We start from the raw sequence: 19,139 nt of genomic DNA, 5'->3' as shown, positions 1-19,139 counted from the left end.
ACCTTTTTCTTCCCCTTGTTGGCTTTCTTTGTGTATTGTTCATTCTTCTTTTCAATATTCACCTTGACCTTCTCATGCAAGCTCCTACCAAATTCAACCTTCTTTTTCCCATCCATGTTTATCCTTTCACTCACAGGTAAAGACATCAAATCTAACGGAGTCAAAGGATTAAAACCATAAACAATCTCAAATGGCGAATAATTTGTAGTAGAATGCACACTACGATTATAAGCAAACTCAACAAATGGCAAACAATTCTCCCAGTTCTTTAAGTTCTTTTTAAGAATAGCACGCAAAAGTGTCCCTAAAGTTCTATTGACAATTTTAGTTTTTCCATCCGTTTGAGGATGACAAGTAGTAGAGAACAGCAATTTTGTGCCAAGTTTGGCCCACAAGGTTTTCCAAAAGTAATTCAAAAACATAACATCACAGTAAGACACAATAGTCCTAGGCATGCCATGCAACCTAACGACTTCTCTAAAGAACAAGTCCGCAATGTTAGAAGCATCATCGGTTTTGTGACAAGCAATGAAATGTGCCATCTTAGAAAACCTATCAACAACAACAAATATTGAATCCCTCCCCTTCTTAGTCCTAGGCAACCCCAAAACAAAGTCCATAGAAATTTCATTCCAAGACTCACTAGGGACAGGAAGCTGTGTATACAATCCATGTGGTTGTGTTCTAGACTTAGCTTGCCTACAAGTTATGCACTTATCACACACACGCTCAACATCACGTTTCATATGTGGCCAATAAAAATGTTCATGAAATGCGCCTAAAGTTTTAGCCACCCCAAAGTGCCCCATTAAGCCACCCCCATGTGCCTCCCTAACAATTAATTCACGAATTGATGACTTGGGAATGCACAATTTATCTTCTTTAAATAAGAAACCATGATGCAAATAAAATTTGTCATGTGGACCATGCATACAAGTTTCAAACTCACTCTTAAAATCATCATCTAGCACATACAACTCCTTGACATGCTCAAACCCCAAAATTTTAGATTCCAAGGTAGAGATTAATACGTACCTCCGAGATAGTGCGTCGGCCACTATGTTTTCCTTACCTTGTTTGCACTTGATGATGTAGAGGAAAGTTTCAATGAATGCCACCCACTTGGCATGCCGCTTGTTTAACTTCTGTTGGCCCTTAAGGTGATTTAGAGACTCATGATCCGTATGGATCACAAACTCCTTAGGCCTCAAGTAGCGTTGCCACATCTCTAGAGTCCTCACAAGTGCATAGAGCTCCTTGTCATATGTTGGATAGTTCAGCGCTGCTCCATTAAGCTTTTCACTAAAATATGCCACCGGCCGTCCGCCTTGCATCAACACTTCACCGATACCTACACCCGAAGCATCACATTCAATTTCAAAGGTATTAGCAAAATCAGGTAAAACAAGTAAAGGGGCATTAATCAATTTTTGCTTAATAAGATTAAAAGATTTCTCTTCCTCCTCGCCCCAATGGAATGGAACATTTTTCTTGATCACCGCCGTCATTGGTGCTGCCAGTGTGCTAAAATTCTTCACAAACCTCCTATAGAAGCTTGCAAGACCATGAAAACTTCGAACTTGACCAACAGTAGTAGGCGTTGGCCAATCGCGAATAGCACTAACCTTGTCTTAATCGACTTGTATACCCTGTGAACTTACCACAAAACCAAGAAAGACAAGTTTGTTTGTACAAAAATCACATTTCTTTAAGTTAGCATATAAATGTTCAGCCCTTAGTGTGATTAGCACAAGTCTCAAGTGATTAACATGCTCATCCAAGTTTTTGCTATACACTAGGATATCATCAAAGTAGACCACCACAAATTTCCCTATGTGTGCACGAAAAATATGGTTCATTAACTTCATAAAGGTGCTAGGAGCGTTAGTTAAGCCAAAAGGCATTACCATCCACTCATATAACCATATTTGGTTTTAAAAGCAGTTTTCCACTCATCACCTAACCTCATCCTGATTTGGTGATAACCGCTCTTCAAGTCAATTTTGCTAAAAATACAAGCACCATGCAACTCATCTAACATATCATCTAGCCTAGGTATGAGATGCCTATACTTAATGGTTATGTTATTAATTGCTCTACAATCTACACACATACACCATGAGCCATCTTTCTTAGGAACTAATAAAACAGGTATAGCACAAGGTGACATGGACTCACGCACAAAACCTCTATCTAACAACTCACTTACCTGTCATTGAAGCTCCTTAGTCTCCTCCGGATTGCTCCTATAAGCTGGACGATTTGGCAATGCACTCCCACGTACGAAATCGATTTGGTGCTCGATTCCCCTCAATGGTGGCAATCCTTGAGGAAAGTCCTCCGGAAATACATCCTCAAATTCCTGCAAAAGTTAAACAACAATGCTCGGAAGGGACCCGGCTATATCACTTGTGTTAAGGAGGATCTCCTTGTAAAGAATCAACATAAGCGGTTCATGTGTGTGCAAAATTTGCTTCAACTCACTTTTTTGGGCCATATATGATTTTTTTTTTGCCTCTTTCCTCTCATTTTCTTTCCTCTCAATTTCTTTCCTCTCATTTTTCTTTTGTATGGCTATCTCACTCTTTTGATCACTCTTTTTTCAGTCATCTCATCTTTTCTTTCAAAGGTCACCTCACTTTTTAGTTCACTCTTTTTTTTGGCCTCATCTCTTTTTTTTTCAAATGGTCCTCCAACACTTGCTTTGGGAACAAAGGAAGTAAAACAATGGATTCTTTCTTGAGTACAGAACAATATCTATTCCTAAACCCATCATATCTCACTTGTCTATCATATTGCCATGGTCTCCCTAACATAATATGAAAAGCATGCATTGGCACCACATCACACAACACCTCATCAACATATTTCCCAATCGAAAAAGAAACCAACACTTGTTTTGTCACCTTCACCTCCGCACAATCATTCAACCATTGAAGCCTATAAGGTTGAGGATGCTTCAATGTAGGTAAACCCAATTTTTCCACCATCTCAACACTAGCCACATTAGTACAACTCCCCCCATCTATGATTAGATTGCAAACTTTTTTATTTACAAAACACCTAGTATGGAACAAGTTCTCTCGTTGGTAAGTCTCCTACTCCTTGACTTGGGCACTCATGATACGCCTAGTCACTAGTGCTTCACCTACAACCGCCTCGTAACCCTCGTCAGGATACTCTAATTCAGGCATCTCATCATCATCATCATCACCCTCACTATGCGATTCATACTCACCATATTCATTTAAAATCATTACCCTTTTATTAGGACATTCACTAGAAATATGCCCTAATCCTTGACACCTAAAACATCTAACATCTCTAGATCGTTTAAGAAGAGTTTCAGATTTACCTTGCACTTATTGTTTAGGCGCCTCTTGTTTGGTCTCAATCTTGGGCTTGGTCACCACCTTAATCTCCTCATGTTTCACCACATTTGACCGCCAAGAAGATGATGAACCCCAAGTTTGATTGGTGCGGCCAACTCCACGCCTTTTGAGTTGTTGCTCCACTTTTATGGTCATTTGAACCATCTCGTCTAGATCCAAGTAGTGCCGTAGCTCCACTTGATCTTGAATTTCCCTGTTCAAATCACAAAGAAAACGAGCCATGGTCGCCTCACTATCTTCCTCCACATTGTCCCTAATCATGACTACTTCCATCTCCTTATAGTAGTCCTCAACACTCTTCAACCCTTGCCTCAAAGTTTGTAGCCTCTTAAACATCTCCCTATAATAGTTGTTGGACACAAAACTCTTCCTCATGACCCTCTTCATCTCATCCCAAGATTCAATGGGCCTCTCATTATACCTCCTCCTAGTGGTCACTAATTGATCCCACCAAATGAGAGCATAGTCTAAGAACTCAACCCCCTCCAACCTAACCTTCTTTTGTTCGGAATAGTGGTGACACTCAAACACGAACTCTACCCCCTTTTCTCACTCTAAGTACGCCTCCGGGTCAGATTTCCCATGGAATGATATGAATCCACCTAACTCCACCATATGATATGAATCCACCTAACTCCACCTCAAAAGCTAGCTCATGAGAGGAGGATTGTGAATTCATATATATTTTGTCCAAGTCAACTCTTGCTAACCGATGTGGGACACATCATTCCCGACCCCTTTAGAATGCATGTCCTCGTGCCAACTCCTTTGTTAACCCGCACACCAGGGCACTTCCAGGCATTCCCGACCCCTTTAGACTGTACGTCCTCGTGCCAAATCCTTCATTAACCCGCACACCAGGGCTCTTCCAGGAATTCCCGACCCCTTTAGACTGTAAGTCCTCGTGCCAACTCATTCGTTAACCCGCACTCCAAGGCACTTCCAGGAACATGCACCCACACGACCAGTCAAGAGTATGGCTCTGATAACATATGATATGAATCCACCTAACTCCACCTCAAAAGCTAGCTCATGAGAGGAGGATTGTGAATTCATATATATTTTGCCAGAGACAACTCTTGCTAACCGATGTGGGACACATCATTCCCGACCTCTTTAGACCGCACGTCTTCGTGCCAACTCCTTCGTTAACCAGCACTCCAGGGCACTTCCAGGCAGGAATTCCCGACCCATTTAGACTGTACGTCCTCGTGCCAACTCCTTCGATAAACCCGCACTCCAGGGAACTTCCAGGAATTCCCGACCCCTTTAGACTGTACGTCCTCGTACCAACTCCTTCGTTAACCCGCACTCCAGGGCACTTCCAAGAACACGCACCCACACGACCAGTCAAGAGTATGGCTCTGATACCATATGATATGAATCCACCTAACTCCACCACAAAAGCTAGCTCATGAGAGGAGGTTTGTGAATTCAAATATATATTGCCCAAGACAACTCTTGCTAACCGATGTGGGACACATCATCCCGACCCCTTTAGAGTGCACGTCCTCGTGCCAACTCCTTCGTTAACCCGCACACCAGGGCACTTCAAGGCATTCCCGACCCCTTTAGACCGTACGTCCTCGTGCCAAATCCTTCATTAACCCGCACTCCATGGCACTTCCAGGAATTCCCGACCCCTTTAGACTGTAAGTCCTCGTGCCAACTCCTTCGTTAACCCGCACTCCAGGGCACTTCCAAGAACATGCACCCACACGACCAGTCAAGAGAATGGTTATGATACCATATGATATGAATCCACCTAACTCCACCTCAAAAGCTAGCTCATGAGAGGAGGATTGTGAATTCATATATATTTTGCCCAAGACAACTCTTGCTAACCGATGTGGGACACATCATTCCTGACCCTTTTAGACCGCACGTCCTCGTGCCAACTCCTTCGTTAACCCACACTCCAGGGCACTTCCAGGAATTCCCGACCCATTTAGACTGTACGTCCTCGTGCCAACTCCTTCGTTAAACCCGCACTCCAGGGCACTTCAAGGAATTCCCGACCACTTTAGACTGTACGTCCTCGTGCCAACTCCTTCGTTAACCCGCACTCCAGGGCACTTCCAGGAACACGCACCCACACGACCAGTCAAGAGTATGGCTCTGATACCATATTATATGAATCCACCTAACTCCACCTCAACAGCTAGCTCATGAGAGGAGGATTGTGAATTCATATATATTTTACCCAAGGCAACTCTTGCTAACCGATGTGGGACACATCATTCCCGACCCCTTTAGACCGCACGTCCTCGTTCCAACTCCTTCGTTAACCCGCAATTCGGGGCACTTCCAGACATTCCCGACCCCTTTAGACTGTACGTCCTCGTGCCAACTCCTTCGTTAACCCGCACTCCAGGGCACTTCCACGAATTCCCGACCCCTTTAGACTGTACGTGATCGTGCCAACTCCTTCGTTAACCCGCACTCCAGGGCACTTCCAAGAACATGCACCCACACGACCAGTCAAGAGTATGGCTCTGATAACAAATGATATGAATCCTCGTACGAACGAATAGCAAACACGATTAAAATCGAATCGCGCCCTCTATTCCATAATCGAACAAGGATCGATGTGTTGTCCCGATCTTTTGAATCAAGTGTGTGTGTTGTGATTTTCACCTCTAAACTATGAAAATTTTAGCAGTAAATAATCACGAAATAAACAATCGAAAACTCGACGAACCTTCAAAGAACAAGTCGAAGACAATCCGCACAAGCACGATCGACAAACGCCACAAAGTTAAAAACTTTGATAAGTTTGATTTGAAGAACAAAGAAAGGCTTTGAATGTTTGAGAGAAAACTCTAAAATTTAATAAAATATCAATAATAATCTGAATTGTCTGCAAAATTTCGTCCCAATATGTTTTAATAAACAAAAGATACAAAAAATCTAGTCTCCAAAAAAATTAAAACTGTAGAAAAGGAAATTTTCTCGCCAAGCCGTCAAGGACACGGACCCCATGTAGCCCTCCGTGTAAGGGTCCGTGTACACTCGAAAAATCAACTTCAGCTGGAAACAAGGAGCCCGGACCCCGTGTCCACCTCCGTTTACGGGTCCGTTTACACACGGTCTTTGCAAATGTCATAGGACACGGACCCCGTGTACTGGTCCGTGCTCGGGTGTAGTGCCCAAATTCAGTACGCGTATAGCCCATGCATTCATTTAATTATTAAATCGTTTAATTAATTTTAAATGAGTTTTAGCCATGCATAATTTATAAAAATACATTATTTTAAATTATTCATGTTTATGTGATGCACGTTAAAATGTTTTTTTCGAGTTTCATGTTTCGGGCGATTATCCGATACGGGATTGAGGAAAAGACCCGGTGACGATTTTTGGCAATTTCAAAAGATGGTATTTTATTTTAAGTTAAGGATGAGGCGTTTTAAATAATTTATTTAGCTTTAGAATTTTAAAGCCTTATTCATGTAATTAGTAATTTAAGAGTTTAGAACTTTTAAAATTAGTGTGTAATCATTTTTAAATGGAGAGTTTGATTAAATTAGTGTGTGTTAACTTTTGATTAGTATTTAATTTAGCACTAATGTCTCCTAATTAAAAACACACACACGTTACACAAAGTCACACACACTTACATGTTTTTACACACACTAAAACACACAACACATCTACACATTCATTTTCAGAATTTTTAAGAGAGAAAACCTAGGGTTCTTGAGAGAACAAGCAGCCGCCCCCTTCCCCTTTAAGTTCCAGCAAGTTTTCGGCAATTTTATTTCAAGATAATCGAGCCACCGTCGTCCCGGATCAACCTCGCTTCCTTCTCCGCTTCGGTATCGCCGTGTCGGTAAAGTTTATCATCAAAAGGCACGTATAATCTTTCTTTTGCTGCGTCGATCACGTCATATTACGTGTTGCGTTGTTTTATGCGTAAAAATATGTGTGTGATGTAAAAGTTTGAGCGGTAAATACATCGAATGCGTTTTGAAATATTTTTAGATCTGAAATTTCGTAACTTGTTGTTCTGTTGAAAACTGCGATTTTTCGGTCGAGATTTTGAGAAAACTTTCCACGCAAAAAATGTATAACTTTTTGATATCTTCGATTTGATATAAAATTCGAGTTATTTTGACAAAAATTGAGTGAGTTATGGCATTTTTTGTGGGACTGCTAAAACTTCGTCTTTCAGAAAATTATGGGTGGATGCGTTTTTGAGATTTTATTGTTGCAGGCTTCGTTGGGAATCGAAGGGTGATCGTTTCTGCTTCTAGGTATGATTAGTATGATGTTGGGTTGTTATTTGTTATGTCGTTTGGCATCGATAGGAACTCGTATGCATTAGAAGTCGTAGGAAGCGAGTTGGTGTCAATTGCCACGTTTTTGAATGATATGTGTCGTAGGGTGAACGTTGTTGCTTTGGGTGTTGTATGAAGTCGGTTCGATGTTATGGTATGTTAGGATGGGTCTCGGGGTGTCGGTTCATGGTCCTTACAATCGAGTCTAGAATGATAAACATGGTGTGTATTGGAATTTCGTGAGTTTGCACTTCTAGAGCCTACACGGACCCCCACACGGACCAGGGCACGGGTTCGTGTCCTTGTTTCCTTCGCGGTGCCAAATTCCAGAGACTAGACGGACCCTTAGACGGACCCTAGCACGGGGTCCGTGTCCTCACTTATTTTCGGTGTCTTCTTACACAGTCTACACAGACCCTTGGACGGACCCTGACACGGGGTCTGTGTCCTCCCTTTTCTTCGAGTATACACATACAGTACCTACACGGACCTGGACCCGGACCCGGAGGGGTGCACGGGGTCCGTGTACTCCAGTCTTTGGGAATTGTCTTAGGGATCAGTTGTGATTTCATGTCATGGTTTAGTGCATAGTTTTAGAAGGTCGAGTCATGGGAATTGTAGAATGTCCTAAGGAATGGAATGAGTTCGTAAGTAATCATGACAGTTACGTCTAAGTTATGCAAGTACGTATGTCAATTCATGTTAGTATGTGCAGCAACAGCCCCAATCGAAGTCCAACGAATCCCTCAACGCCAAGTAAGTATGTTCGACGTGCAAAAGAAAATATTTTAAGTTTTTGAGGTATGCTAAATGTCTTGTGAACAAATTACGTTTAGGATTAGAAAGCGTTAAATTATGAACGGGGACCAATCCGCCCGTTAAATTATGAACGGATTTAGATCGTGATTGGAAAGTGTTAAATTATGAACGTGGACATATCAGCCCTTTAAATTATGAACGGGGATCTCATGTATGTGGCAGTGGATACGTCCATGTCATCCCAGTACTGTGGTTTAGTCTGATCAGGCGAATTATGTTATGGGTCACTTGCTTTGAAACATTCTCTACGCAAAATGATGAAGCTATGTATGTTTAAGTATGTTCAAGTATGCAAGCATGTTTAAGAAAAGTTTATGTGATGGCACGTCTAAGTATGTATGTACATATGCTCAGTTTTATTATGAAAGTTCAAGTTTTTCAGTATGTATGTCCTATTTTAAAGTTGCATGTGATTTTATTATGTACTACTCGTTACTTCCAGTTTATACGTGTTGAGTCTTTAGACTCACTAGACTTGATCGATGCAGGTGGGGATTTTCATGAGGAGACTGACGGTGGGGACCGAGGAGCTTGGACTGAGGAGAAGGCTAGACCCGAGGACCGCCCACGTTATTTTAATATTTTAAGCATGAAAATATTAATACTCTGATTTTATGTTTTGAAACGAGATGTTTTGAGCAAGCTTTTCTTTCAGCTTTTTATTGGTGATGGATGAGTTCGAAGATATAATTTTTATGAACGATGAGTTGACGACCGTATGGATGTTTATATTTAAAAAAAATTTTAATTTTTCCGCAAATTTTAAGTAGTAAAAGTACGGTACGTTACAGTTGGTATCAGAGCAGTTTTCTTGTATAGGGTTATGCCTACTGCCAGTCGCAAGAAGCTCACGAAGTCACACCTCAAGTATGTAAGTTTTAAAGTTTCAAATTTATGTTATGTAGTAAGCATTAAGTTCTGATTTCAGCATGTGCATATTTTCAAGTTTTAGTACGTGCATCTTATGTCATTTATATCATGTTCATGCATATTGGGTTTACGTGTTGGGTAAATTATTGGAACAGTATGCCTCCTTGACGTGTGGTTGACCGTGAAGCAAAGGACGAGGATAGAGAAGCTCGAGAAGAGAGGAGAGACGCTCCTCCACCTCCACCCCCAACTCCAGACATGCAGGCACAGATGCTTGCAGGTATGACGCAGTTCTTCGCGCAATTTGCGGGGAACCAGGCTACAGCAGCGGGTGTAGGGGCGAGGCCCCAACCGGAAGCAGTGTATGAGAGGTTTAGGAGGATGAGTCCAAAGGAGTTCTCGGGTACCACTGACCCGATGATAGCTGAAGGATGGATCAAATAGATTGAGGTAATATTAGACTTTATGGAACTGACTGATGCGGACAGGGTTAGATGTGCCACCTTCTTGTTGACTGGGGACGCTAGATTGTGGTGGGAGAGCGCATCAGTGGCAGTGAACTCGCAGACTTTGTCTTGGACTGGATTCAAGGAAGTGTTCTTCGCCAAGTACTTCATTGAGGAAGTACGCTCCCGTCTGACCAGGGAATTTATGACACTGAGGCAGGGGGACAGCAGCGTGGCAAACTTTGTCAGAAAGTTTGAGAGGGGGTGTTACTTCGTACCCCTCATTTCGAATGATGTCCAGGCAAAGTTGAGACATTTCATGGATGGATTGCGGCCAATCTTGCGCCGTGATGTGAGGATAGCTGGCCCCACTTCGTATGCAGTCGCCGTATCTAGGGCTTTGGCGGCAGAACAAGACCAGCGGGACATTGAGGCAGACAGGCAGGGCAAGAGGCCCTATCAGGCTCCACCGCAGCATCAACAGCATCAGAGGCCTTAGTTCAAGAAACCTTACCAGGGCCAACCGGGAAAGAAACCCTAACAGGGACCGCCGATAGGCAAGGGTCCTATCCAGCAGCAGGGGCACTTCAGAGGCCCGGTAATTTCCTAGTGTGTCAGAAGTGCAATCGCCAGCATCCTGGATATTGCCTATGGGGATCCGAGAAATGTTTTAAATGTGGAGCTACTGACTACATTCTGAAAGAGTGCCCACAGTGGAAGCAGCAAACTCAGGGCAGGGTGTTCGCTATGCGTGCACAGGAGGCGAACCAAAACACTACACTACTGACCGGTAACTTTTTTCTATCTAAGCTCAGTATTATTTTGCCTTGCATGTGGAATTTTATTTGGAATTATTAGTGTGCTAGTAATACTTTTGGGTCACTTGGAGTATTGATTCCTTCTATGCTTGAGGTTAATGTTAGTAATTTGGGATGTAAGTTTTGGGTTGTGCTAACGTCTCTCAGGGAATATCTTCATTAAGGGATTAGCCAAAACGACACTGATAGACTCAGGAGCCACTCATTTCTTTATCTCAGAGACTTTCGCTAATCATTTGGACATCAAGTCCATTGCCCTAGATATGAATTTTTCGGTGACAGTCCCATCCGGGGAAGAACTGTTAGCGACTAGCGTGATCAGAGACATTGATTTAGAATTTCAAGGTCATCTAGTATACGCCGATTTGATTCTACTGCCGATGCCCGCGTTCGACATTATTTTAGGAATGGACTGGCTGACGAGGAACAGAGTTCGGATTGACTTTCAGAAGAAGTCAGTATTTGTTAGACCACCGGGCATGGAGCAATTTTTTTTTGAACCAGCCAGATGGAGAAGTTTCCCTCGCATGATCTCTTGCATGCAGGCTAGGAGACTTATTTCTAAGGGGTGTCAGGCCTTCTTGGCCAGCATTATTTCTGCACCTGACATACCCACTCCATCTTTATCCGACGTGCCAGTAGTCAGTGAATTCCCAGACGATGTTTCAGGTCTTCCACCAGAGAGAGAGGTGGAGTTCGCTATTGATCTTATGACAGGCACAGTGCCAATCTCTAAGGCACCGTATCGATTAGCTCCAGCTGCAATGTTAGAACTCAAGCAGCACATTCAGGAGCTTCTCGACAAGGAGTTTATCCGCCCTAGTTTCTCACCGTGGGGCGCGCCAGTGCTCTTTGTGAAGAATAAGGATGGGAGTATGAGGCTATGCATCGATTACCGAGAGTTGAACAAGGTAACGATAAAGAATAAGTACCAACTTCCTAGAATCGAAGACTTGTTTGATCAGTTGCAGGGAGCTACGGTGTTCTCTAAGATATATCTTCGATCAGGGCATCACCAGCTGAAGGTGAAAGATGCAGATGTTCACAAGACAGCCTTCAGGACCAGGTATGGGCATTACAAGTTCTTAGTGATGCCATTTGGATTGACGAATGCTCCAGCTATTTTCATGGACCTCATGAACCGAGTATTTCAGCCGTTCCTTGACCAGTTTGTCATAGTATTTATTGATGATATTCTCATATACTCGAAGAGCCCTGAGGAGCATAGCCAGCATTTGAGGACAGTGTTGCAGGTTTTGCAGAGAAGCAAGTTATTTGCGAATTTCAGTAAGTGCGAGTTTTGGTTGCAGAAAGTAGCGTTTTTGGGGCATATAGTGTCTAGCAATGGTATTGAAGTGGATCAAGCAAAGGTAGCAGCCGTTAAGGAATGGGTTGAGCCAAAGAATGCATCGGAGATCCGCGGTTTTCTGGGTTTAGCCGGTTACTACCGTAAGTTCATCCAAGCATTTTCATCGATGGCAGTGCCACTCACGGCACTGACCAAAAAGAATGCTAAATTTGTGTGGAGTGATGAATGTCAGAAGAGCTTTGATACGTTGAAGCAAGCACTTATTTCAGTGCCAGTGTTAGCCATGCCATCAGGGCAAGGGAATTTTGTGTTATACACCGATGCATCTAAGCTTGGTTTAGGCGCAGTCTTGATACAGCGGGGTCAGCTGATAGCTTATGCTTCCCAACAGTTAAAGTGCATGAGAAGAATTATCCGACGCATGACTTAGAATTAGCTGCCGTCGTCTTTGCATTGAAGATTTGGAGACACTACTTGTACGGCGAGAAGTGCCAGATATTCACGGATCACAAGAGTCTCAAATATTTCTTCGCGCAGAAGGAACTGAACATGAGGCAGAGACGGTGGTTGGAACTGGTGAAAGACTATGATTGCGAAATTAGCTACCACCCGGGAAAAGCTAATGTTGTCACAGATGCCCTGAGCATAAAAGTGGCAGTTGTAGCACAGCTGTCAACGCAGAAACCTCTTCAATCCGAGATTCAGGGTTTGATTTAGAGGTTTATCGTAAGCACAGAGCTCCTAGACTGTCTAATCTGACAGTCAAGTCCGATTTACTAGACCGTATCCGGACAAGTCAGTCTTCAGATGAGCAATTACAGAAATGGAGGCTGAAGGATGAAGCCAAGGGAAGTGTTCTCTACACGGTGTCAGATGGTATCGTGAGATACAGAGGTAGAATGTGGGTGCATAGTGTTGATTCGATCAGAGAGAATATTCTAGCAGAGGCACACGCATCTCCGTATTATATTCACCCAGGAGGTACCAAGATGTATAAGGACCTACAGATTCTATATTGGTGGCCAGGGATGAAGAGAGACATCCGCAAATTTGTGTCTGAATGCCTCACTTGTCAGCAGGTGAAGGCAGAGCATCAGAGGCCAGCAGGATTGGTTAAGCCACTCCCCATCCCAGAGTGGAAATGGGAGAACATCACGATGGACTTCGTCGTTGGATTGCCTAGATCAGTCAGAGGCTTTAATGCCATTTGGGTTATTGTGGATCGACTCACAAAGTCAGTGCACTTTTTGCCAGTGAAGGCGACTTTCTCCATGACGCAGTATGCGGAGCATTATATCAGGGAGATAGTCCGTTTACATGGGTTCCTAGTTTCGATTGTGTCCCACAGGGACCCGAGGTTTACATCGTACTTCTGGAAGAGCATACATGCAGCAATGGGGACAAAGTTGCTGTTCAGTACGGCTTTTCACCCGCAGACAGATGGCCAGTCTGAGCGAGTGATTCAGATTTTATAGGATTTGCTGAGAGCCTGTATGATTGATTTTCAGGGGACTTGGGAGTCTAAGATACCCCTAGTGGAGTTTACCTACAACAACAGCTTCCAATCATCTATAGGTATGGCTCCCTACGAGGCTTTGTATGGAAGAAAGTGCAGATCACCGGTTCATTGGGATGAAGTTGGCGAGAGCGCAGATCTTGGCCCAGAGATAGTAGCAGACTGCAGATGTGGTGGTCAAGATTAGAGATAGAATGAAGACCGTCCAGAGTCGCCAAAAGAGTTATGCTGATAAGAGAAGGAGAGATCTCGAGTTTGCCGTTGGTGATCACGTTTTTTGTGAAGATATCACCCATGAAGGGTGTTATGAGATTTGGGAGGAGAGGCAAGCTGAGTCCGAGGTTTATTGGACTTTTCGAGATTCTTGACAGAGTTGGGACACTAGCTTATCGCGTTGCCCTTCCGCCGAATCTGGCCGGGGTACACGATGTGTTCCATGTCTCAATGCTAAGGAAGTATCTAGCTAACCCTTCTCATGTTCTGAGCTACGAGCCGTTGCAGTTGGCTCCATAGCTGTCTTATTAGGAAAGACCCGTCCAAATCCTAGACAGACAGGAGCGGAGACTTCGGAACAAAATTACCAAGTTTGTCAAAGTTCGGTGGCTAAATCAATCAGTGGAGAAAGCCACTTGGGAAGCCGAAGCAGATATGAGACTTCGCTATCCGGAGTTGTTCGGTAAGATTTAATTTCGAGGACGAAATTTTTATAAGTGGGGGAGGAACTGTAGTGCCCAAATTCAGTACGCGTATAACCCATGCATACATTTAATTATTAAATCGTTTAATTAATTTTAAATGAGTTTTAGCCATGCAGAATTTATAAAAATACATTATTTTAAATTATTCATGTTTATGTGATGCACGTTAAAATGTTTTTTTCGAGTTTCATGTTTCAGGCGATTATCCGACGCGGGATTGAGGAAAAGACCCGTTGACGATTTTTGGCAATTTCAAAAGATGGTATTTTATTTTAAGTTAAGGATGAGGCGTTTTAAATAATTTATTTAGTTTTAGAATTTTAAAGCCTTAAATTCATGTAATTAGTAATTTAAGAGTTTAGAACTTTTAAAATTAGTGTGTAATCATTTTTAAATGGAGAGTTTGATTAAATTAGTGTGTGTTAACTTTTGATTAGTATTTAATTTAGTTAATTTAGCACTAATTTCTCCTAATTAAAAACAAACACACACGTTACACAGACTCACACACACTTACACGTTTTTACACACACTAAAACACACAACACATCTACACATTCATTTTCAGAATTTTTAAGAGAGAAAACCTAGGGTTCTTGAGAGAACAAGCAGCCGCCCCCCTCCCCTTTAATTTCCAGCAAGTTTTCGGCAATTTTATTTCAAGGTAATCGAGCCACCGTCGTCCCGGATCAACCTCGCTTCCTTCTCCGCTTCGGTATCGCCGTGTCAGTAAAGTTTATCATCAAAAGGCACGTATAATCTTTCTTTTGCTGTGTCGATCATGTCATATTACGTGTTGCGTTGTTTTATGCGTAAAAATATGTGTCTGATGTAAAAGTTTGAGCGGTAAATGCATCGAATGCGCTTTGAAATATTTTTATATCTGAAATTTCGTAACTTGTTGTTCTGTTGAAAACTCTGATTTTTCGGTCGATATTTTAAGAAAACTTTCAATGCAAAAAATGTAGAACTTTTCGATACCTTCGATTTGATATAAAATTAGAGTTATTTGGACAAATATTGAGTGAGTTATGGCGTTTTTCGTGGGACTGCTCAAACTTCGTCTTTCAGAAAATTATGGGTTGATGTGTTTTTGAGATTTTATTGTTGCAGGCTTCGTTGGGAATCGACGGGTGATCGTTGCTGCTTCTAGGTATGATTAGTATGATGTTAGGTGGTTATTTGTTATGTCGTTTGGCATCGATAGGCACTCGTATGCATTAGAAGTCGTAGGAAGCGAGTTGGTGTCAATTGTCACGTTTTTGAATTGTATGTGTCGTAGGGTGGACGTCGTTTCTTTGGGTGTTGTATGAAGTCGGTTCGATGTTATGGTATGTTAGGATGGGTCTCGGGGTGTTGGTTCATGGTCCTTACAATCGAGTCTAGAATGATAAGCATAGTGTGTAATGGAATTTTGTGAGTTTGCACTTCCCGAGCCTACACGGACCAGGGCACGGGGTCGTGTCTTGTTTCCTTCGCGGTGCCAAATTCCAGAGACTAGACGGACCCTTTGACGGACCCTAGCACGGGATCCATGTCCTCACTTATTTTCGGTGTCTTCTTACAGAGTCTACACGGACCCTTGGACGGACCCTGACACGGGGTCCGTGTCCTACCTTTTCTTCGAGTATACACATACAGTACCTACACGGACCCGCACTCGGAGGGGTACACGGGGTCCGTGTACTCTAGTCTTTGGGAATTGTCTTAGGGATCAGTTGAGATTTCATGTCATGGTTTAGTGCATAGTTTTACAAGGTCGAGTCATGGGAATTGTAGAATGTCCTAAGGAATGGAATGAGTTCGTAAGTAATCATGACAGTTACGTCTAAGTTATGCAAACGCCAATCGAAGTCCAACGAATCCCTCAACGCCAAGTAAGTATGTTCGACGTTCAAAAGAAAATATTTTAAGTTTTTGAGTTATGCTAAACGTCTTTTGACCAAATTACGTTTAGGATTGGAAAGTGTTAAATTATGAACGAGGACCAATCCGCCTGTTAAATTATGAACGTGTTTATATCGTGATTGAAAAGCGTTAAATTATGAACGTGGACCAACCAACCCGTTAAATTATGAACGGGGATCTCATGTATGTGGCAGTGGATACGTCCCTGTCATCCCAGTACTGTGGTTTAGTCTGATTAGGCGATTTATGTTATGGGTCACTTGCTTTGAAACATCCTCTACGCAAAATGATGAAGCTATGTATGTTTAAGTATGTTCAAGTATGCAAGCATGTTTAAGAAAAGTTTATGTGATGGCACGTCTAAGTATGTATGTACGTATGCTCAGTTTTATTATGCAAGTTCAAGTTTTTCAGTATGTATGTCCTATTTTAAAGTTGCATGTGATTTTATTATGTACTACTCGTTGCTTCCAGTTTATACGTGTTGAGTCTTTAGATTCACTAGACTTGATCGATGCAGGTGGGCATTTTCATGAGGAGACTGACGGTGGGGACCGAGGAGCAGGCTTGGACTGAGCAGAAGGCTAGACTCGAGGACCGCCCACGTTATTTTAATATTTTAAGCATGAAAATATTAATACTCTGATTTTATGTTTTGATACAAGATGTTTTGAGCAAGCTTTTCTTTCAGCAAAATTTTTATTGGTGATGGATGAGTTCGAAGATATAATTTTTATGAACGATGAGTTGACGACCGTATGGATGTTTATATTTAAGAAAATTTTTAATTTTTCCGCAAATTTTAAGTAGTAAAAGTACGGTACGTTACATCGGGTCCGTGTCGGCACGCAAAATTCTTCATCCTCGGCTGTAAAGGGCACGGACCCCGTGTGCAGGTCCGTGTGGACACCCGTGTAGGCTCAGCCGTCTTCAACAATGCTTGAATAATATTCCTTTGGCCTCCAAACGTACTCCCATTCATCACGACCTCTTCATGCTTGCTTATGAATCCCTGTAGTGCCTCCTTGAACTTCTTTAGTCGTCCCCTCGTGACTGGTCCCTGCGGCAACTGCAAAGGATCCCACGCATTCCTTGGAGCTTGACCACCCGTGTTCGCATCAGTGTTGGATCTCGGTTTTCTCGTGCCCAAAACGCAACGGAAGTTTAAAATTTTTATTTTATTTTGACAATCAAAATATATTTTGTTTGAGCACCGTATGGTTTTATGATTAAACATTCATAGGGATTTTAGTAATTTGATACCTTTGGAGAAATATTCACACGGCTCCAACTATTCCGGGGTTGGCGGAAATAGCTCTTGATGAATTCCCTAGAACGTTATTCAGAAACTCTCTTCTTCAATCTTTCTATCAAGTACACGACCAAAAGATTTGTTCATCTTCTAGTTTGCACTAGAAAAATTAGAAGAAGTTTTTACGTTGAGATCGAAAATTCGAGAGGCGGCTCAATCTCTTTATGCAAAGAGAGTGGCCGAAATTTTGTGCTTCTTGGAGATGGAATTTTTGAGAATTTCAAGAATGGAGGCTAGGGTTATGGCTTGTTTACTCCTATTTATAATTAAGTCATGACCTTAATACACATAATTAACATTAATAAGTTTGATTAATTAATTGGGTAGTCCAACTAGTTCAATTAAATTAATTAAAATCTATTAAGAAATTTAATTATTTAGTATGTTGGACTTGTACTCCTACAAGCCCGTTAAAAATACTTCATAGCTTTTTTAATTTAATATTTAAAAAACTCAACTTTTGAGCTTAATAAATTAAATACATTATGTATTCAACATTTGAATTTAATATTAAAAATTCAACTCCTTGATTTTACCACCTCCAAAATTTAATATTTAATAAACTCAAATTTTGAGTTTAATAAATTAACTTCTCAAATTTTATAAATTAAACTCCTTGAATTTATTTTCTCAAATTTTAATTATCATAAATTCAACTCCTTGAGTTTACTATATCAAGATATAAATTCAACTTCTTGAATTTATTCTCTCAATGGGAACAAACGATCCAGTGCTTGTGTAACCCTCAATGGTTCAAGGATACAGCTAACCGTGAGTTCACAATTCCTTGTGATTCAGGACAAAATCCTTTATTCGAGCTTACCCTTATTTGCCTCATTCTATATATCAACAATTGATAATGAGAATGTCAGAAATCATATTTCTGATTAAACCCATCGAACCATGGTAAGAACGTCTAGTAGCATCACCCCATGATTCCCTGGGTATTACTGATAGTGCCTGCAAGAACCAATCGATTATGATTAACGTATAGTACGGTCCCTTCATCTCATATATCTCAATCGAACTTGCAACCATTGATTCATCGAGGGTTGCATAATAATTCGATAACTATGTGATAACTATAATAGTGGCATCGCGTGTACTATTTGAAAACTCCTTCTCTAACGTACATCTCATACTCTGGCCAGAGATTCCACGCAATATTATTTCATCAGATCACATAGGACATCCACACCCATACGTGAGCGGTGAATCCCCGACTACAATGCACTGGCTCCTATATATGTCGCAACTGTACCCAACCTCGCCACCTGATGACTCTCCTAGAGCCGATAAACGAGTCAAAACACATCCCTAACATATAGAGCCTCAGTGTTGTCCCGGGTCGTAAGGACTAATGGTGTACAATCACAACCACGGACTTATCCTCTCGATGAATGATAACCACTTGGAAAGTCCGAGGGAGGGTTGTTCGGTATAATTATCATATGACTACCCATCTGTATGTTTGGACATCTCTATGTCCTTACCAAGAAAAGCAGTACATAACATCACAAATGCTACTCTCGAGCTCAAGCGACCTTTATCCATGTTTTAGGCGGTTAAATCGACTAGGAACGAATTTAGATCATACAGTGTTTACAAATGAGTTTCAACATCGAATTACGATTCATTTGTATTAAAGTATAATCAAGGTCTTTATCCATGTTTGATAACATTGGTATACAGATAAAGAAATAACAAATCATGAAATAATGAATTATATTAAAATAAAGATTGTTTATTACAAGTAAGTCAATAAAATCAC

General features: G+C 41.7%; 1 protein-coding gene across 1 annotated transcript; it reads left to right on the top strand.

The window, feature by feature from the left end:
- Positions 1-9,826: 9,826 nt before the first annotated feature.
- On the top strand, positions 9,827-10,306 carry LOC140835816 (uncharacterized). Its single transcript, XM_073201224.1, has one exon. The coding sequence runs from the start codon at positions 9,827-9,829 to the stop codon at positions 10,304-10,306; it is 480 nt and encodes a 159-aa protein (XP_073057325.1).
- Positions 10,307-19,139: the final 8,833 nt, after the last annotated feature.

Source organism: Primulina eburnea, chromosome 7, assembly GCF_022965805.1.
Source record: "Primulina eburnea isolate SZY01 chromosome 7, ASM2296580v1, whole genome shotgun sequence".
NCBI classification, from domain to species: domain Eukaryota; kingdom Viridiplantae; phylum Streptophyta; class Magnoliopsida; order Lamiales; family Gesneriaceae; genus Primulina; species Primulina eburnea.
This window is presented reverse-complemented; position numbering and strand designations above follow the sequence as displayed.